This window comes from Lygodium microphyllum, chromosome 6 (genome assembly GCF_053477565.2).
Source record: "Lygodium microphyllum isolate KBCC chromosome 6, Lygodium_microphyllum_v1.1.10, whole genome shotgun sequence".
In the NCBI taxonomy this organism is placed as follows: Eukaryota; Viridiplantae; Streptophyta; class Polypodiopsida; order Schizaeales; family Lygodiaceae; genus Lygodium; species Lygodium microphyllum.
The window spans coordinates 38,843,071-38,866,036 of record NC_141140.1 but is presented as its reverse complement, the minus strand read 5'-3'; the positions used below and the strand labels follow the sequence as shown (position 1 = coordinate 38,866,036).

Below are 22,966 nucleotides of genomic sequence, written 5' to 3'. Positions count from 1 at the left end.
AGAGAAAGATGTACCTCTTCTAGCCTTGTCAAAATCCTATCACAATCATGAATATAGTTAACTACAAATGTCCTGCAGCCATCTTCGTCAAGCTCCTCATTCTTTTCATTGACTTCACATCCCTTGATAGGTACATCATCAAGAAATGGAAGAGTAAGTTGTGGAATAAAGTCCCTTAAGACTTTCAGCATGACATTCATCATATGGGCTACGGAATTTATTGCACCTTGTGGTAGAGTGCACATGCGGACCAATCCAAGAGGTGTATTCATTGTGGTAATGTCTCGGCTTTCTAATGAAAGCTGAAATTTGTCATATTTTGAATATAGGTCGCCCATAAAATAGATTGCTCTACCTGCAAAATCTTCAGCAAACTCGTCAACAATTGGACCCGAACCAACATTTCGGATTGTGACACGATTAACAGGCTGTAGATCTTGGATGAATCGTAAAGATCCATTTTCTTGGGTATGGTAAACCATCGATTTGAGTAAGGTGCTGAAGAAGGTTCTAAAATCTTCATTCTGATCTTTTCATTTAAAAGTTCCAGTAATTTGGGCAAATGCGCCCTTGGAACAGGAATAGGCTTGAGGTTCCAAGGCACATGTGGGACCGTAAAAATGACCATAGGAGCCACAATATTTGGATCCACACAGCCTATTTCACTTGGTTGAAATGCAAAAGCTTTTCCATGTTTCATTAGCATTTGCATAAACGAGTGTTTTTCAACCAGCGAAAGGAAAGAATTTTCACCTATTTTGAGTTTTTTTATACTTTCAAATGTGAACTTGTGACCAATGTTGGAAGGATCATGAAGACTTGGCTGATTTGCTGCCCTATCAGCCAGCCCTTCACTTTCAGGAGGCAATGGAACTGCCACAGGCTTGACTTTCTTATCCACTGTCTTGTATTTTGTCTCCACTTGCGCTTCAGTCTTGTTAAGTAAACCAATGTCTTCCTACTCAATAAATTCTTGAATTGTTTGATAAAAATCCAATGTACATACTTCTATGGACTGATTTTCAACCTGATTTTCTATATGAGCAGCTGCATATATTTCAGAAATGTGTCAGTAGTAATCAATCTTAAAAAAATGCCCGAAATATCTTCATTTTCAACTATCATGTCATAAGTTTTCAGCACCCTTTTTACATGACATCAATATTTTCTTTCAGCTTTAGTCATGGCTAGAAAAGACTTATAACAACCCATACTATTGGCTGTATATAAATACAGATTTGCTAGAGAGACAGTTTCTGTAGCATAAGGAGGTTCAATCTTTTTACATGACGCACTACCATAGCCTCCTTTTATAGCAATGCAACCCGAAAACCCTTGAATTCTCGGGCATTAGGAGGCACAGGATAATCACGTAGTCGATCTCTGTTTTGATGATGGTTAACACACACAGTAAGAAATTGGACAGCTCGTTCATTATCCTTGCTTCGGATTCGAGCATAGGAAGAACCATCATCAAGAGCTTTTGTTTCCAAGCGGACTTCAGAAATGTAAGATTGCCCAAGAATGATAGGTTAACTACAAGAGTCTTAAACAAAAAAGTGAAAATTATCTTTTATGTCTCCAATAGTTACCTGCACATTAGGACATGCAACATATAACTCTCCAGAAGAGTTGTTTGCAGCTCTCATTCGCCAACCTGGATCAACATCTATGGGCCATCCGCCACTTTCAAGACTCCTTGCCATGACATTTATCTCCGAGCCATGGTCTAAGAGTGCAATACATGGTGTTTCTTTTTCTCCAATTTTGACGACTGTCTCCATTGTTGCTCTTGCCCAATGCGTACGGAAGTAGTGACTGCTTGGAATGAACCGAGCCTCTTCCTCCTCATGCATGTGCTATAGACGGCCTTCTTTTTGAGACATGGGCTGCCCAACTAGTTTGGACCAGTCGACCATTACATTTTCAGCTTTCACTTCTTTAATTTTTGCATTCATGCTTTCTTTATCTTCAACTTTAATTGCTGCAATTAATTCTTTAACTACTTCAAGATGAATTCCTTGAGAAGTTAGCTTCTCTTCATCCTGCACAAAAACTCGAAGAACTTGCAAAAAAGCATGCACTATTTCTTCACCTTCATCACCAACATAGTCTTTTCCTTTTGATTACATTAATAATTATATCATGGAATTCACGTTTGGCAATTCCAAGAATTACGCCTAAGGTGAATTCAATTTTTCTTTCCAAAATTCGTTCTTCTAGGACTCGTTTGAGATCGGTTGCAGATTCTATGTCAAACTGCAGTTTGTAGCCTAACTGCTTGCCTTTCTTCTTTCCTTCGGTCTTCTTTGTTTGTGGTGCATCTTCCATCTCTTGATCTGGGGTTATATTTTCAGCAAGCTTTGGTTGTTTAGGTGTTCTTCTAGTTACCCGTTTTGAAGGGCCAAAAGAGGAAGGCCCTGGTTTGATATCAGCCAAATGTGCAAAGGCGGAAAAAAAAATCTACCAGTTCTTTCCAACCAGTTATTCCTTGAATGCATTGACTGACATTAGCCAAATCTTCTTTGGCTGCTTTACCACACTCCATTCGATCTAGTGCCTGCATCCATACTTTAGATTGCACATTAGCTTTACATGCTTTCAAATTAGATTTAGTTGGTTCAATTTACAACCCATAGGTAGCTGCATCAATTGTTGCGTAGGCATTCTTTACAGCTAAATCTTCTAATCTTTTCTTCATTCCACCATTGCCAAAATTTGGCTCCAGTGGAAGACCAGTTTCAGCTGCATGAATTTTTTTGTCTTTCCAAAAGACGAGCTTCTGTGCTTCAACCTCAAGGAAGGCAAAACACTCCCTCCTGTCATGTTGTTGGCTATCACACCAAATACAGCGTCTCTTATAGCCTTCTCTCATGGGTCTTTGAGTTTATGATCGTTCTCGTTCATCAACTTTGACATCTAGCTTCTCCACCTTGGAACTAATTTCTGTAAGATTCAGATGAAGGTCACGCATGCTTTTAATGAGTTCATCCATGACATCATTTTTAAAAGGAACAGAAGAAGAAAGAGTTGGTTGATTAGTCAAAGGAATAGAGGATTTTGAAGGTGAAACAAGCTCCATCAATGGAGTTGTTGAAGTTGAAGTAGAGCCCAATCTTAGTCGCATCCGCTCTCTTCGAGCAATCATGTTAACTGCATCAATAACATCTGTCCATGCAGTCTTAACTCCTGATTCAGAGGTAGCATCTTCTAAGCAATCAACAAGCTTCTCTTGCAGAATGGGATTTGCAGCCTTAAGGAATAATTCAATTTTCTAACCTTCCATACTTTTTTGGTCTTCAGCATCAAGTTGTCCAAATTTACTTTCAAACTCGTAGTATAAAGCTGTTGCAACTAAACCTTTGTTGGGTTTCTCAACCCAATCAGTGAAACTTTTCTTCATCATTAGGCCAAAGTCTTCTAAGAAGAATTCTTCGCGAAGGGCTTTTTTGAATGCAGCCCAATCCGCATCTCGCTGAAAAAGACCATGGATTCTTTCTTGAAGACCATGCTTGGCTAGTCTAGCAAAATAGCGACTCCATGCATGTTGCGGTACACCAAAGAAGAGCATTTTCTCAACATACAAGCGAATGAAAATAAAGACATTTTGGCCATTAAATTGTTTTAATTCCCGCCCAGCTTCCTCTAGGGCCTTGATAGCTATGGAATCAATCTTCTCTTCGTCTTGCCTTTGTTCTTGTTGTTGTAACATTTCGATTTGTTGTTGCTGAGTCTGCTACAGTATACGCACCAATTGTTGTAGAGCATCTCCTAAAGAATCCCCCATCTTGGAGTTCTCTTACACCGACCTTCACGTCGGGTTCACCAATGTCGCAATGCGTAGGGTTGAAGGTCACCACAGGTATTTGGCAAGAAAACTAGACAAGATAGATGGAGATGTGTCTTCGGGAGATAAGTAGATTACATTGAATGTTTAAAGGTTCAAGAGGTACTTCACGGTCAATCACAGGAGTTTGAGAGAAAAGAATGTTTGGGGTTTCAAGAGCTTAGACTCCGAAGATGGTCGAGATAAAAAAAGGGTTGAAGGTTTCAAGCTAAGTTCTTGAAGATGTTGATAGAGCTTCCAACTGCATGTTCTTAGCAAAGATCACAAGAGTATTATCTCATAAGTTCTAACTCAAATCAAGCTTGTTTTCTTGACTGTAAGAGCAATTAAAAAAAAACGAGTATAATATGTTGTCATGTATTATAAACAACTCTACACCCCATCATTCATACATGATGCCATAGCATGAATCAACTTTGCATGATTACATTATATAGGCTGCTAGAAACAAAAGCTTATGAGTCAATTACAAGGCTTGTAGGGCAAAGAGACTTACTTCAAGAGAGCTTCAAATTGAGTTACTGGTAAGGATAAGTTACCACAGCCAAGAAATAAGAGAAAAAGCTCCTCTTAATTCAACTCAAAGCATCTATGAATGATCTACAAACATTGCCCTACCATAGGGGCACATAATACTTGCATATTTTGACAAGATGTCTTCTGTAGAGTAAGAAATGAATTAAAAGAACAATGTTGTAGCTAATTCTCTAAACATGGCTGAAGATATCAGCCCAAATATCTTTCGGAATTCACCTCTGATGATAGCATAAACTTTCCCTATCACGAAGTTGGAGCGTTTGGTGTCGAGAGTCCACCACAAGGGTAAGAGACAGCAAGGTGAAGGGAGCTGAAAACAGTGATCGTGAAGCTGAAAACAGTGATCGTGCGTCGCGTGATTTCGCTAATCTTTCTTTTTACAAAAAATCCTCTCAAAATAGTTGAAAGCTACATACTTTCTTTTATATGTTATGCTAATCTAGAAGTTATCTACAGTTTTATAGATTTTTACAAGAGATAATATCTAAAATATCAAAAATTGGCTAAAACTTATCCAAAAATCTAATATTTTTGAACCATGGACACTAACACTAATGTCTAAAATGGCATTGGCTCTCTAAATCGATAAGAAAGCCACACTCTAGATTTTTTTACACGATGTGCGCGTAGCGGTACGACAACGTTTAATGATGAAAAGGCTGAAATGGCCAAGATTCTGTATGCTTCAGTTGTAGGTAGCTTGATGTATGCTATGGGTGCTACACGTCCTAACATAGCCTTTATGGTGGGAGAGGTTAGCATGTACATGGCACATCCTAGTAGAAAGCATTGGAAAGCAATGAAACGTATCATGGGATATCTTAAGGGCACAAAGGATTTGTACATTTGCATTGGAAAGCAAAAGGTGTCACGAGGACGTGAAAATTTGATGCTTTGCTTATATTTAATTGACATTTGATTAAAGGATTAATCAAATATGCAATTAAAAGATGCACATGTGTTGCACATGTGAGGTGCAAGCTACTTTTTTTTACAATTAAAGGCCCAAGGACCCTGTGAAAAAGATGGGTGTTAAAGGCAAAAGTTACAACAAGTTACACATGTTAGATTCTAGGTGAATTTTGGTGTCAGTTTGCCCCTAGGACCATTAATTGGCCATTAAGTGTCAGTGGTGACACTAGGGACTACGCATTAATTAATGGATTAATGCTTGTCCAAGGGTCAATTAATGCATGGGACCACTTTGGGTTGCAAATGGCCTAGCCAATTAATTTTTGGATGGGCAAGGTCAATTTTCTGGGCATGGATTAAGGGCTGAATTAATTTTCGGAAATAATTAATTCGAAAATTAATTAAATGGCTGAAAATTGCTGAAAATGGATTAAGAAAGCTCCCACTTGGCAAAACTTTCCCATGCAAGTGGAGAAAAAGATAAATAGGGCTAAAGGGAGAGGAAAATCTCGTTTTTTCATTTTGGAGCTGTTGAAAAGAGGTATTGGATTGTTGCTGCCAACTTTTGGAGCCATTTCCCAACCATTGGAGACCATTTTGGTGATAGAGATTGCATATTCTTGACCTTGGAAAGCTAACAATTGCTGCTAATGCACTTTCTCCTGAAGATCACAGTCTCTGATGCTCCTATTGTTGTTGGTACATCCATTTGGGGCTGGTACAGCAAAGCAGCAACTGATTTTTTATCAGTTCTTCGCGACAAATCTCAGAATTTTCTCTCTCTACAGCATTCTCTCATCTCCTTCAACCTATGCTCAGTCATTCTCAGCAATTCTTAGCCATTCGGAGGAGATCTCAGCCATTTTTTGTGGGCTGATCTGTAATTTCTGCAATAAACCCTAATTTACAAAAGAAATTAGGGTTTAGCAGCCACCTTGGGATCCATGCCAGGGATTGAAAGCTCAAGGGACTGAAATCAGCAGCTGATAATTGAAGATTATCAAGGGATTTCAGGGGCCAGCCCATCCCGAATTGATTTGGGGCAGCATTTAGCCAACCAAGGGTCAAATTGGAAAAGAAGTCCTCGATGAATCAAGGGGCAAATGACCCAAAAGGCTTGCTGGTCATTTATGATAGCAAGAGTAATTGGTTAGTAAGAGGAGATTGAAGAATCTCGAGTTGTACTCCTTCCAATTGAATGAAAGCTAAAAAAATACCGCAAGGGGCGCCAATTTTAGAGCCAACAGGGTGTCTACTGTCCAAGAATGTTATGGTAAAGTGTGTATTTCATTTTATATGCATTTATTTATTGTTGTAATTAACTCTTAAATCAGGTTATCACCACCCATTCCAAGAAGGAAGGCTGGTTTCAAAAGGCATCTATCATTGGCTTTACGAATGTAGATTATACTGGGCATGTTGACTGCAAAAATTCTACTTCAAGGTAAGTATTCATCTTCACAGGGGGAGTAGTTTCCTGGATCTCCATGCTACAGAAGTGTGTTGCATTGTCTACTTCAAAGGCAGAGTATGTGGCTGCCACTGAGGCATGCAAGGAGGCTTTATGGGTTTCACGTCTGGTGGGTGAGCTTGGCATTACCACAACCCCTGTTCTCCATTGTGATAGTCAGAGTGCTATTATGCTAGGACAGGACCCCGTCTTTCATCCAAAGATGAAGAACATACAGGTGAAGTATCACTTTATCAAGGATATACTTTACAGCAAAAGCATTGAGCTTGTTAAGGTACATACAAATGATAATCCTGCAAATCTTCTCACGAAGGGTCTTCCAACACAAGGGTTTGCTCATTACCAACAGATGATGGGAGTTGGATAGTATGTATATTTCATCTTTGTACATACTTAGAGTTAGCTTATTCTTTTCTTCAACCTTAAAGCACACTATCCTTAGGTGAGAGGTTGTTGGGAATAAAGGGCCACAATGCCTTTTATATATGCACGGGTGTAAATGCATCCTTAGCACTTGTACTTTCATATATCTATCTCAAAAAACCTAAAAGAGGTACTCTCTATTGTACCCACACATTGTGTATCTCTCACCCTCTACTCTCTACTGCTACTCACGTTTTTCTCTCTCTCTCTCTGCCATTGCCATCGTTGACCATTGCAGCTTCACTACGCATCAAGCACTTCACATCAAGGATAGTGCCTTCTAAGCCAAATCTACTACCCACTCCTAACATTCCCACAAATACTTCAACCCCAGGGCCTCTCCATGAGACCTGATGCCTCGCTAGTACTAGCAAACCATGCGGGGTTCGAGAATCCTTCCATAGAATTCCACTCCGAGGGGCCCTCAAAGATCTATCCCACTTGCCTTTCTATCTTCATTTACGTCTCTATTTACAACACACTACATAGCACATTCCAAGCCAGAAAGTTGGCAGGAGGCTCTTGAGCACCACCCATGGCGAGAGGCCATGGAAAAGAAGCTAGAGAGTATTGATTAAAATGAGACTTGGACCTGGATGAATCATCCAAGTCATAATAAAGTCATCTAGACCAAGTGAATTTATAGGACCAAGCTAAAAGCTAATGGGACTTTAAAGAAGCACATGGCTTGTGTTGTCGTGCAAAGGGTTTCGATAGTAGCAAGGTATTGACCATGAAGAGACATTTGTGCCCCTACTGCATTGTTGGCATCATTCCATTAATTGGTCATACCAGCCACTCACCACAGTTGGCCAATCTACCAAATGAGTGTCAAAAGTGTGCCTTTTTGAACATTTATCTAGAGGAGAAAGTCTACTGGAGCAACCACTCGGATTTCCTTCTAATGATCTGAAGGATAAGGTCTTTCATTTGCCGAAAGGCCTCTATATTTCCATCCGCCTTTGCAAGATTCAATAGGCTACTAAGTAGCCTCGTGCACCCTTTGTCCAATGCTCTATCCTCTCTAGGGTGAATATTTCGAATCCCTTGATAGAATTACCATCACCTCTATAGTCTTGGTAGGTTGTTGGGCAGCTAACGTACACCCTTTGTTTGATACTCTAGCTACTTGGGGTAGGACACCTTGGGGTAAAATAAAAATAACAAGGGCTAGGGCTCCCTCCTAGTATCAATTTTGGGCCTAAGAGGGGGTATTGAGCTAAAATTGCATTAGCTCCTTTAAAACAGCCCCAAAACTTACTTACTCTATTAAAAGAAATGGGATCCTAGAGAGTTTGTGTCCCACATGTAAACCCGAATTTGGGAGGCGCTAACCTTTCTATAAATAGACAAGCTACCCTCTATTCAGCCAAATCTCATTTTTGCCGATTGCACGTGTTGTAGCTTCGTTGTCCACACCCCATTCGCAAAGGATATCTCAACCGGAGCTGTCTCTCATCACCATGCGCCTGCTGCCCAACCTTCCACTGCTAATTTGGACTGTTTCCAACAATTGTCACCTTGTTGGTCATCCTAGCAGCTACAGCCTACACTGTTTCTTGCCAAAAATCCTGTGTTTAGTGCTGCCCAGCTGTCGCCCACTACAAGCAACATCAACCACACATGAGTTTTGCCGTTGCTGCTATCGGCCAGCCTAGTTGCCACATCTAGACCTGCATTTTGCAGTTTCGAACCTCTGCTAGGCTGCCACATCATCATTCAGATTTGTGTTTGCAATTTTCTGCTCCATCTCTGTTCATCCAACACTGATCAAGCTTCACTTCAAAAACTCCCTTGCTACGTTTTAAAATCAATTAGAGTACAACACACCCTCTCCACCTCATTACCTCTACCCCGATCCTTGAGACATGAGAGTTCGAGGTTCAATATTCATCAATGCATAGTGCGTTTGCTGCATTGAGCATCGTATTCTAGTAAGATTCATTTATTTCATGATTTACTATGCTCATTGTCTCTAAGTTATCCGAACCCTAACTATGTTTTGTTATCAATTTGTGCTTTGTTGTACGATTGTATTTGAGTTTCTATGTTAGGGCATTTTTTTATAAATGGAGAGGCACCTAGTGATGATCTCCTAGATGATCAAGAGTAAGTCCTCCGTCATGCATGAGATAGTTAGAGCAGAGATAAGAGCACCACCTATTCTGGCTAAGGCTCTTTTCCAAAGAGTGACTTTTATGCACATACTCTGGAACATCTCGAGGTAAATCTAGAGTCATCTAGACAACTAGCATTGCATGGTGACACTAAATGCTGGTATGCAAAAATAGACACATGGTTGCAACTACATGTGCTATATACAAGTCACCTTTTGCCTCTACAATATAGCTTGGATTGCACATACTTTGGAACATCTCGAGGCAAATCTAGAGTTATCTAGACAACTAGCATTGCATGGTGACACTGAGTGCTAGTATGCAAAAATAGGCACATGGTTGCAACTACATGGGCTATATACAAGTCACCTTCCGCCTCTACAATATAGCTTGGATTGTGCTTTCTTAGAACTCAGCCGAAAGGAGCTCAACACAAGCATCAATTTGGACATTATTCAGTTTCCTATAGCCAAGACTTGGTAGATGCCTACCTAGGATCTAGGGATGAAGATGGCTTTCTACCGGAATCATCTTCTACATATATCATCCAACGACTTTGTGATCCAACCAAGATACATGGACACACACCTATCCCATGGAGTAGGTGTGCCATTAATCAACTCCACACATCCTTGAACCAGTTACAAATAGAGATCGATCACTATGGAGAAAACTCCCTTCCCCTAGAGAGTTGGATCTGCCAACTTTGCTGCTTGAGCCGACTAAGGGGGACTACATATACAAGTGTCCAATGTACTAAGAGGTCAAAAGGGCACTTCCACTGTCTATTTCGAGACAGATTCTGAACACCATCCAAGGTGATGGACTCCACAAATCAACATAGCCTTGGACTCTTGCTTTTGGAGTTGCGCCCACATAGAGATCACTTCTCACAGTCCCAAGGGGGTGTCTTGCGGATGCACGACATCACAGCACCACCAACTTTTTCAGAGCTGCAATACACAGGACCCCTCAAAGAGTACCCCAAACTAACTAGTGGTTCCACCACAAGAAGTCACCTTCGACAAAGCCACTGACAGATGTACAGCATGCCACCCATGGCCGGTATCCACATGCCCATTCAAGGCACCATCAGAGGATACAAACAATACTATCACATCATAGAGCATCTCTACCTCGACACTTCAGCCTATCCATGTTGGATAAACCCATGAGAGTTATCTTGGGATGGCATTAATCCCCATATCAGTTCCACGCTGATGTTTCCTAGCTAGATGCTTCCTTTTAGCTTATGGTTTTTTTTATTCTTCCTGAGAAACATGACAGTTTCCTTGAACTTCAGATGTATCTATTTTTGTCTCACAGGCCGATTTGGCCTTTTGTAGACGTTAATACATCTTTATTTCTTTCTTTCTCTTCAACTCTATTCTCGAATGCACAGCAGCAGCCTGACATCATCCCTGCCATCTCAGTTCATCTGCACACGGCAGTTTGACACCTTGTCCTCATAGTCATCACTTCTACTGCTCACATCCAATGAACCTGCTAAACAGATTCTCATGCTTCAAATATTCCCTAGAAGATGCATACGCTCAGATCTTCCAGGCCTTGTCTACTTGCAATTCTATATTTGTTGAAATCAAAATCATGCATTCTGTTCATCTGTGTGCAACCTGAGCAAAGCATGTTTACATACAGGCATGCACTTCACATTTGATATTTACATACAGGCATGCACTTCACATTTGATATTTACATACAGGCATGCACTTCACATTTGATATATTTAATGCAACCTGACCAAAGCATGTTTACATACAGGCATGCACTTCACATTTGATATATTTAATGCATAAAATAACAAACACTTCCTACAAAAGAGGCACTGTCTCTGGCCACAGTTCACTGCTTAGACCATCTCTGGAAGATGTTAAAAGTGTGAAACTTGATCACAACAGGCATAATACACAGGCTCCAAACCATATAGCATGTCAAATACGAAAACTTGCAGCCTGAATCTGTAAGAGGCCTCAATTGACTTGTGAACTATGAGCAGCATCTACTTAAGTGACTGAGATGTCACCAGTAGGCATACCAGAAGAAACAACATCATGCATGAGAAAAAGTAATGGCAATACCCCACATCCTCCTTGTGGCTGATGAATCATGATACGAGCATTGGGCATAGCAAAGCGCTTTCCCTTTTTACCACCTGCTAACAAAAGTGCACCCTGGCTCGCAGCAATGCCAAAGCATACAGTACGTACATCCGGCTTGATCTGCATGCAAAAATACAGTTCTTTGCTTGGATCCAAAGTATGGTCAAAATGACAAAAGATAAGAGTGGAAATAGCATCTACCATTCACAAAACAAACAAGCCATACCCTGTTCATGATAGTTACATCGTTATCGAAATATATCTATCAATATGTGCTAAGGTAGTTGTAGCACAACAGCCTTCAAATGGCCAAGTTAAATTTTTCCTTCTCTAGAACAGCCAAGAAAGTTGTGACAAAAGGGTTTAGTAAAACATCTACCATATCAAGAACAGCTAATTACTCATACTAGCTGTTTGAACATGACTTTCACTTGATTGAACCCTTGCCAAACAACCAAATGGAAGATTGTGGTAATGAAGTTCCAAATCTTTTTGTAAGCAATCCAGCTATTTCTCATATTTGCTCAATTGTGTGAAAGTGACACTTGAACAGTAATACTAGCTAGTCACACATGATTGAGCAACAAGTACATCTGTAACATGGAAACATTGGAAAACACCATGGCTGAAAATCAGAATGTAAAACTGAGAAAGAGTGAGGCTATGACATACACATGAATGTGAGCAATAGTGGAACATACACTGTACGAAATAAAAGCACAAGAGAATGCTTCTCAATACATAAGCACATGGACAGAAACCCTAGACTGACTCAAAAGTGTTATCATTGACCAAGTGCTCAAAGAGAAAGATACTAACTATAAATGGTATCAAAGCCCAAAAGTGGCTAGCGGACTTTGATATCCTGCAAACTCTAGGTCATCCCATAAGTGGAGCTTCCCTATAAGTCCCTGCTTCTAACACCCACTCACGACTCCATGAAGACATCCAATTGCTTTGAGGATTTACACTTCCGTCCTACATCTTCCAAGGGTGAATTATTGACTCTATGAAGAAACAAACCTGATTAGGCTGCTTATCTTACAGCTCCAAGTGGAACACATTGTGCATGTGACCACAAATCCAAAGTAGAGAAAAGAGGACTAACATAATGCACAAACAGGTGCAAACAACACAACTAATGAATGAACGCTAAGATAAATTGAATGAATAATGAAGACAAATGCACAAGCAAGATACAACAAATGCCCAAGGAGGGAAGAGGAGAGTAAGAGGCCAACTACAATGTAGCTAGACCAAAAGGGCAGGCTGAAACTAGCCTTCCTCCTCACATAGGGTGGTAAATAACCTAATTAAGCACTAATTATACCAAACACAAAATTCACATAAACTGAAAATGCACACTTTACCACTTTAATCTTGGACATTGGACACCTTGTTGGCCCCCAAAACTAACACCCCTTGTGGTATTTCTTTCTCTAATATTAAAAATGGACGGAGTATAACTAAGATCCGCTAATCTCCTCTACTAATCTAAGTGCCTCTTGCTATCAAAACTAACCACTATGCCTTTTGCTTGGAGATTGGCCTTCACCCTGCTCCTTGAAAGACAAATTCAGCCCCAAATCTGATATTGGCAGGTTAGCCTCTTGAATCTCCATAAAATTCCTCAATTTCAACTGTTGGAATTCAAGTCCTAGACTCTCACTTCTAATCATGCATCCCAAGGTGGCTATCAAATCCTAATTTATGCTGTAAATTATGACTCAAACTGTTGGAAAATGCTGAGATAACTTGAGAGATAGATCGGAGATGAGAATGAATGCTATAGAGAGAGAAATTCCAAAGTTTCATCACAACAAACACTGAAAAGCTACTTCCCTGCTTAAACAGCCATGGAAGCTGTCAATTACAGCTTAGGACCACCAAAAAGATTAATGCCTCCTCCTATATGCCATCATCTACACTAAAAGGACCTTGGGTTGCTATCACTTGCTCGTGGAGGGCTCCAAACTGCTGTCACATGCTATAGGACTAATCCTTGGTGGCTGCAAATCACATCACCAACCTCTCCTTGCTCTTTAAGAACCTCCTCTCTCACGATGGCTAGAGACTTCCACTAGCCCTAATAAAACGTTTTTCACACTTGCATGGACAAGTTTTGCAGAGTGGCACCCTTCTAATCTCATTTTTCAACATTATCCAGCTTATTAAATTATTTTTTAAAAGTTTACTTTAGAAAATTAATTTAATAATTATTCTAGTGCTCAAAATTTTGATTTCACAAGCCAATAATTAAATTACTATACCAGTTTGTCTACCAAGTATTCCTAAGTAATTATTAGCCTTTAGATCAACATTAATTAATTAATTAATGCCAAGTCTTTAATGTTACTACTAACATTACAAGCCAATAAATTGGTCTAGGCCCAAATCTGAGACTGGGTACCATTTGGTGTTTGTCAAGTATAACTTATTACAACTTTAGCCTTTGGCACCAACTGATATCTTAAGGTCTTGGGGTACAACTTTGGCCTTTGGCACCAACTGATATCTTGAGGTCTTGGAGTTTCACACTATTAAATAATTAACTTACACCTTATATGTGCAAGTCACATTAGCACATTTGATTAACTTTTAATCAAATGCTCAACAAAGCAATAAAATTTCACATCCTTGTGAAAGACCGCCCGCTTCAAATCTCTATGATCATTCTCAATTGCACTACATTGTGCCAAAGGAAAAGCATACTATGCTGGAATTTTCATAAGACATCATAGTCACAATATTGGCCACTATTGTCCAACCGTGCCATTTACCCCAAACCTGCTGAAAATTTCCAGCCAGTATATACAAAACATAAAACTGAAAATTAGTCCAAAACAGCTGCTAGAAACCCATTTGATGCATCGATAACTCATATTTCTCAACTGTTCTAACTATCAACCATAGAAAAGTATCAATTTAGTATAAATCATGGCTGAAATTGTCAATGGCATTTACTAACATGTTGATGTCCATGGAACCAACTATAGACCATTGAAAATTAAGTATAAACTAATCGTAAATTGATCAATTGCTAATCTAAAAACTGATTACAAACTACTTCAAATGTGATCCCAAACTGATTCGTAACTAATGTAAAAAGTAATGCAAACGAATCCCAAAACTGATATACATTGTTATATATGGGATTATGCATATTACCAACCATAACTAGACACATTGAGCCTTGTACACCACGCATTGGTTGTTGCATATGATAAGGAGTTGTGTTATACATCTCCGTATGTGGTCCTTGACCCACCATAACATGGAAACTAGTGCCACTATTAAAGTAACATGGTTGCCCCATAAATTGCATGCATGCCTTGCTATCCAAAGAACATTGGATTTGCACTTTTAAGTTGGTCTTGCATATGCATCACTTGCCCCACTTGCACCATTTTCTTATGCTCACTACGCACGTTTGAAACATCATGACGTTGTATTTGGCTCTTACTTCGGTACATCTTACTGCCTCAAAGCTCTTGAAATCAGCTTCCTCTTCTTGTCTTTGCTGCTCTCCTTTAGGGATTAAAAAAGAGTATGAACTAAGGATCATTTGCCAATTGCATAAATATTTCAACTGATGTCCCCAACACTAATCATCAAATTCCTCTTCCTCTTGATGATCATCATCCTCCGTAGGCCTAAAAGAACCCACATTTAGGTCTAAACCAACATTATTAGCTTGATGTCCATGTTGTAAGCTTGTCCAAGATCAGGCATTGCATTTTTCCCAACACTTTGTGAATTGTCAGACTAAGAGGCATCATCCCTACTTCATCCCATCTCACTACCCAAAGACATTCTTCTTGTAATGCTCAACTTAATACAATTTCAGCACTAGAATAAACCTTCTGAACATCAATCAGATGCATTGGGCTCACCAATGCAAGGCAATTAATGGTATCCTAGCAATGGAACCATGAAATCAGCCTTTCTCCTCACATAGAGTGATAAATGACCTAACTAGACACTATTACAACAAGCATAAAATTCATATCAACTAAAAATGCACACTTTGCAAATTTAATCTTCAACATTGGACATCCTGTTTACCCCAAAATTAGGACCCCTTGCAATATTTCTCTGTCTTATATTGCAAATAGAAGAAATACAACTTAGATCCCTTGATCTCCTCCACTAATTCAAGTTTCTCTTACTATTAAAAACTCACCAACAAGCCTCCAAACCCATTTGCCCATTGGTTCACTTAGGGATTGGCCTTGTCCCTGCTCTTTAAAAGACAAATTCAGCCCCAAATCTGATATTGGCTGGCTAGCCAACTGTTGGAATTCAACTCCTAGGCTCTCAATTTTGAGCATGCATCTTGAGATAGCTATCAAACCCTAACTTCTGCTGTAAATTAGGGTTTACAACAAAAATTGACTGAAATCTCTTTCTATAATGGCTCAAATTGCTGAAAAATGTTGAGATAACTTGAGAGATAGCTAGGGGGATAAGAGAGAATGCTGTAGAGAGCCAAAATTTAGAGTTTCATTACAAGAAACGCTGAAAAGCTATTCTTGCCTAGCTCAAACACAACCATGGAAGCTATCACCTACATCTTAGGACCACCAGAAAGATTGTTGCCCCTCCTCTATACTCTCGTCTATACTAGAAGAACCTTGGGTTGTTATCACCTACTCCAGGAGGGCTCCAAACTGCTGTCACATGCTATAGGACTAATCCTTGGTGGCTACAAATCATATCAACAACCTCTCCTTACTTTCTAACAAGCTCCTTCTCTCTCACAATGGCTAGAATAGACTTCCACTAGCCCTCAAAAACGTTTTCTCACTTACATGGACAAGTTTTGCCAAGTGGCACCCTTTTGATCCCATTTTCCAACATTATCCAGCTTATTAAACTATTTTTCAAAAGGTTACTTCTGAAAATTAATTTAATAATTATTCTAGTATTTAAAAAACTCATTTCACCAGTCAATAATTAAATTGACTAGGCCAATTTATCTTCCAAGTATCCCTAAGCAATTATTAGCCATTAGACCGGTATTACTTAATTAATTAATACATGGTCTCTAATATCACCACTAACATTACCAGTAAATAAATTGGTCTAGGCCCAAATTTGACGTCGGGTACCATCTAGTACATGTGACGTATAACTTATTACAGCTTTTACATTTAGCACCAACTAATATCTCAAGCTCTTGGGTCCCACTCAATTAAATAACTAACTCACACCTCACGTGCAAGTCACATTAGCACATTGGATTAACTTCTAATCAAATGCTAAGCAAAGCAATAAAATTTCACGTCATTGTGACAAAGGCTCACCGCAAAAGGCAAAGGAAGGCCATGCAAGCCTCTATGCCTCAGATCCGGGCTATGGAGTGCTGGAGACAAGTCAAAAGACAACATGGATAAGCTAAAGAAGCATAGTCACAAGTGACGCAAAATGGGATGGGGACACGGACATAAACGGGGAGGAATTACCATTACTTATAACTATATAGTGACATTGAATGGACTTGGGATAGAAAGAAGTTACCTTCCTTGCAATTATCAAGTTCAAAAATGGTTGTTAACTATGACTATGTGAGAAACTGTGTTTTTCTCAAATGTACCCTAGAAAGAGAGCATCCAACCAATATGTGTTGGAACTATGAAATAAATCTGCATCTTCAAGCCAATCACTTGTGTAGCAATGCAGAACTAGAGATACCAATTTGATGGAGGAAGGATGATGTGGCATGTGCAAAATTAATGGTATTGAACCAAAGATCCTTTGCAAAGAATCTTGATACAAGACTTGAATAAACAACTTAAAGAAACTATCCACAAAACACCCTTTTATTTATCTAATTCCTAAAACAATGGACTATACAGAGTTGCTCCTCACCTCAATTCACTCTAGTCCCTAAGGCATACTTGAGCAAGCAATGGATAGTGATTTACAATGGCCACTCTGTAAAGAAATACTCGAGCACCAAAGATAAACACTAGTATACGGCAAAACACAAAGTGACAATAGTGGAACTCTAGGTGAAGAGTAACTCAAAGAAAATAAAGAATGCTCAACACAATAAACACGCTATCCAAGAGCGAATTCAAGATCTCAAACTCCCATGTCTTGAAATGGACTGCAGTAGGGATAAGCTTGAGAGTGTGTTGTATAAGAGTGCACAACGGAAGAACACGAACACTAAGAGAGAAGGGAAGAGAAAGACTCCAATGAAACAAGAGAATGGAAGAAGAAAATTTGCACCGAACTCCAAGAGAATGCTGAATACAATGGGACTGATCAAACCCTGCATGCAGCCCAAAGCGTTAGTGAGGGCACCCAATCATGCTGATGAGGGAAGCAAGTACTGGATGATAGAGGAATGCCACCAGAAGTCAAAGAGTGCTGAAATCTGCAAGAGAATGTGTGTGCCAATGACCAAGAGCAGCTATAAAGTAATGATCATGACTAAAACTGGCTGACTGATGTAAATGAATAGCAAAAAACTGGCCAACCTGGATCTAGCAAAGCAGGTTGGCCCAATGAGAATGCAGCCTCTGGTCACACTGAAAAAAAAGCACACTGAGCTGGATAATTGAAACAACCGGCTTGAACACATTAAAACTCGCTGAAAAAAAAAACGCACTGAAATGCATGGTCCTCCATCAAAACACATGAAATAATAGACAGACATAATGTTAGAGCACTTAATATCCCCATCTAACTCAGACTAAGGCTCACAGGCAAGAGATGATTGTGCAAGACACAAATGGTTCCTAACACCCCTCTCACATCCTAGTGTCGTTGAAGGCCAAAGAAGAGAGAATGGATCCGAGGGTGGCAGCAAGAGTGACAAAGTCTATTGATGTAGACCATTGATGAAGAAACTCCTCAGTCCTGGGAATTCCCCTCTAGAGCACAAGACACTAGGGAATCCATAGCCACATTACTGATATCATTCCCTCTAAAAAGAGATGGGGAATAGAAGGGAACCACCAAAGGAGATAGTGTAGAAGGGGATGAAACATGTGGGATAGGTAGTACACAAACGCAAATGAGTGTGGCAATGGAAGATTGCCTCAATGGATCTTGCACAATGAATGGAGAATACTATAGTAACCCAAAAACATATTTCATCTTGACGAAACACAAAATCTCGAAACGTGTGGAACGTTTCATTTTGTTCCACAAAATAGGGTTGCAAAACAAAAAGGTTTTCCTTTATTAAAAAGAGCATGGGGACTATTTTTCTATTACAATTAGCATTTTTTCCACCCCTTTGCATGTCCAATCACCTCATCCATCGTTTCATACTTTATTTCATTTCGCAAAACAAAAATAGTTTTTTTAATAGTTTCTTTTGGTAAAAGAATATGCGGGCTATTTTTCTATTACGACTCACTTTTTCTATGTCCTCCTCCTCTATCTCTTCCTACTCCTTCCAAGTTCCTCCATCTCTAGCTCATCTCTTCCTTCTCTTTGTCATCCACCTGTTCCATGCTAGATTTATTTATCCTCATGTGTGAAAACACATTATTGTGTGTAAAAGTGTGTTTAGGTGTGAACACCTTTTACACCATTTAGCATTAAATAAGGGTCAAAGGGTTAGTTGCATCACCCTTGCCATCACCCGCGATCATTCGCCACAAGCCATTGCCATTGAGCTCCTCCCGTTCGGCTGGCTGTCCTATGAGCCATTGCCATCGTGCTAGCTCAAGCCTTCTTGGCGATTCCACTCCGTGCCACCATCGTCATTGCTCGTCCACACCAATCATCGTGCCATGACTAACTGCCTGGCATTTGCTGCCCCTATGGACCAATCGCCAGCCAGCCAGCACACACTCAAGTGCCTCTTGCCAATCAACAGTGTTGTCTAGGCTCATCGACCTACCATACACATCCTCTGTCTCCAGGCAAGATTGTCAATCATCACATCAATCACAACTCCCTGCGGACACCCCTTTGCCCTGTCTATAATGCCAACACTTGATAGTTGCATATGCCCTGATGGTCATCGCCTGCAAGCCGCCTCCCTAATCACACCTAGTCCAAATGACAGGCCACGTCTGCCCATTGTCAAAGCTTGTCACATGCCATCCAACGCACTTGGACGCCGACAAGTCAACGCATTCCAACCGACATGGACCTATTGCGACTTTGCCACTACATCCACTTTCACCACGTCACAAATCAACCAATTGCACACATAAATAGATTGACCGTTGCGCTGTCGCCTTTATTTCGACAAGCCCGATTCAATTAAAAAAGGACCCATTGTTTATTAATTCTCATCTTTCCAATCTACAAGCCCTCGTTTTTGCCATTTGCCCTACCCACGCACAAATTTGAGTCAATTTGGGCTTTCTCATCAAAATCACAAAATCGGTCTAGACTTCATTAGAATTTTGAAAATTGTCATCAATTGTACCAAATTCTTCATCGAATTGAAGAAATTAGCCATCAATTTTCATCAAATTTGGGGATTTTCATCAAATTGACCGAATTCCACTCCAATCTTGCAACCAAAATTTAGGCCTTTTTCAAATTTTGGCATTGTTCATCAACATTGAGCCTCAATTTATTACCAGGCGCAACATTCAACATCTTTCACGTAGGAATTCCACAAAAATTATCGAATTTATCTTCAATTTTTCGATAAAATTTGGAGCTTTTCGTCATTTGAGCCCAATTTCACCCCAATTTCTTCACAAAATATGGGGCTTTTTTGAAATTCAACAAAATTCATCAATATCAAGGCTCAATTGATCTTGAGGCACGGCATTTGGCATTTATTGGGTTAAAATTTTACCCAATTTCCTCAATTTCTCTTCATTTTTCGGGTAAAATTTGGGGCTTTTGCCTAATTGCACCACCGAGCCAACCAAAATTTGGGGCTTTTGCCTCAATTTATTTTCTTGGCCCTCAACGTGCTCCAAAATTATATTATTTGGCTTTTGGTCCTGTTCTTTTCCGACATTAAAGACAAATTTAACCATTTTCATATATTATTGGGCGACTTTTCAGTATATTCAGCTGTTGTCCACATTATTGGACCATTTCCATAAATTAATCTCTGATTTCAGCATATTGCTGATCACCACCTTGATCGGGTAATATTTATTTCTGAAAATAATTATTATTTTTTTCCCTCTCCTCGACAGAAAAAAGGCAAGAGAACTTAGTACTCCATATTCTTCGACTTCATTGAGGCAGACAACAATTGTTTTATCAGTAACTTATTATTATTCGGGCATCTATTTTCTCTCTCTTGGAAAATATTATATTATTGCTGATCATCACTCATGGCCAACAATTATAATGATTTTTTGGGCATGCTTGGCACCGACAACAAGCTCGACAACACCAATTACCCCATGTGGGCTTACATGATGCGACATGTTCTTTTTGCAAAGAATCTATGGCATACAGCCAACAGCAGCGAGCAAAGGCTGGCTTCTCCAACACCGGCACCACCTCTCGCTTCCACATGACGAGGTGGCACTCATGAAGCTGAATCATCTTCTTCTTTAACAACGCCTCCCACTCAAAATCAGATTCAATGGGATGGCTGTGACGCCCAAGCCCATGCCCTAATCGCTTCATCCATGAAGAGAGCCATTATTCCACACATCCGATCATGCAAGACATCCAGACATCCAAGGAAATATAGGATAAGCTTGTATCATTATATCAACTGCACAATGAAGTGTGCATTGCTTACCTACGTAAGCAGCTAGAAGACGTTCACATGGAAAGAGGAGGTAATATGGATGCCTATCTCACATCAAAGATCTTATTGAGCAATTATTAAATATTAATAAATAAGTTCCTAATAACAAGCTTGTTTCCATCACTCTTAATGGTCTACCAAGATCATATCAAGGTTTTGCTACCACCTCGCGGTCGGTAACTATGGGTAACCAAGTTACCTATAGCTTCAACCAACTTGTGTCTCTTTTGTTACAAAAGAAGCAAAGTTGTCTCAACCGCAATGCTACCATAGCAATCGAACACGCCTTTTTCACCCATCATTGTGGAAAAACCAAATCCAAGCTTAAAAACAAGGTTGCTGATCCAAAAACAGTAAACTTTCATGCTGCCCATTCTTCTTCCTCCACTCCTACATTGAAGACACATTTCAATTTTCCATGCAGGTCCCCAATCCTCTTCCAATCCTTCCAAGGGTCCAATCAACAAAGCTAAGAGGTGTAATTATTGCCCGAAGACAAGGCACAACATCACTGAATGTCATAAGCACATGGCATCAGAGAACAAGAAGAAGGTGTCTGGCCTCGCCCTTACTCACTCTCAGCCTCCAAGATTTGCAGTTAGAGGCCCTAAGCACAAAGTCTATCGTCTCAAGAAGGCTTTGTATGGTTGAAAGCAAGCTCCACAAGAGTAGTACACCCGCATACATTCTCATCTATTGCATCTTACATTACAAAATAGCCCCACCGAGGCTATCCTTAACATTCGACATTAGGGATCTGAATTTATTATTCTTGTGCTATGTTGATGACATGCTTGTCACTAGGACCAATGCTGGTCAAATTGCGATATTTAAGGCTGATTTACAGCAAACATTTGCCATGACATGTCTTGGTCTACTTCACTATTATTTGGGTATCCAATTTGCCACCATTAAGGGGGGCATCATTATGACACAATCCAAGTATATTGGACAGCTTCTTCAACATTTTCAATTTGAGAATTGTAAGCCCATGTCTACTCCCTTGGAGCCTCGTTTCAAATTCACTTTTGATGATGGTAGCAGATCCTTTGATATGACTTTATATCAGCAAGCTATTGGATGATTGATTTATCTATGCCATACGAGGCCCGATCTTGAGTTTGTTGTGTCCCAGTTGAGTAGATATATGCATATCGCTTCAATACTTCATTGGTAGGCCATGAAGCGTATCTTTCGACATCTTAAAGGCACCCAGGAACTTGTCCTTTTCTACAAGGTTGATTCTTCACTCTCTTTGCATGGATATTCTGACAGTGATTGCACTAGATGTTTGAATTCTCGTGTCTCTCATTGTGGCAACTGCTTCTTCTTGGGTACATCTCTTGTTTCCTATTTCAACAAGAAACAAACTACAGTTGCTACCTCCACTTGTGAAGCTACGTACAGAGCAGCATTCATAGTCACAGTGGAGTGTGTTTGGCTCTGCAAGTTACTTGCATATCTTCATTTGCACCAGACGGCTCCGACACTTATCTACATTGATAGCCAGAGTGCTTTGGCCATTGCGTGGAACCCAATGTTCCATGCCCGCACAAAGCATATAGAAGTTCATTATCATTATGTTTGTGAACAGGTGTCAGCTGGAGAAATAGAGTTATCTTACATACCCACTAAAGACAACTTCGCAGATCTTTTCACGAGTTAAAGTACCAACACCACTAATAAGCATCGAAGAAATGTCATCAACAATGACAATAACCTTAAATGGACGGAAATCTTATAGCAAATCTCCTCGATAAATAGTATGCTTCAAAGAATCGTTGTCAATAAGCCAAGGCCTCTTTGAAGACAAGACAACTAAAATAGAAGCCTTCT

At 39.9% G+C, this 22,966-nt stretch overlaps 1 protein-coding gene across 4 annotated transcripts in view; it reads right to left on the bottom strand.

The window, feature by feature from the left end:
• The window catches only part of CLPP6 (CLP protease proteolytic subunit 6), an 88,369-nt gene that overhangs the window by 38,821 nt on the left and 26,582 nt on the right, over positions 1-22,966 (bottom strand). For 3 of the 4 annotated variants that reach the window (XR_015691083.1, XR_015691084.1, XM_087679427.1), the window contains exon 4: positions 11,407-11,547. The exons of the other annotated variant lie outside the window; for it this stretch is intronic. Coding sequence is in view for 1 of the 3 variants with exons in the window: in XM_087679427.1 (XP_087535553.1) it covers positions 11,407-11,547 (141 nt within the window). In the remaining 2 variants the exon portion in view is untranslated. The remainder of the gene's footprint in view (positions 1-11,406; positions 11,548-22,966) is intronic. 4 annotated transcript variants of the gene reach the window in all.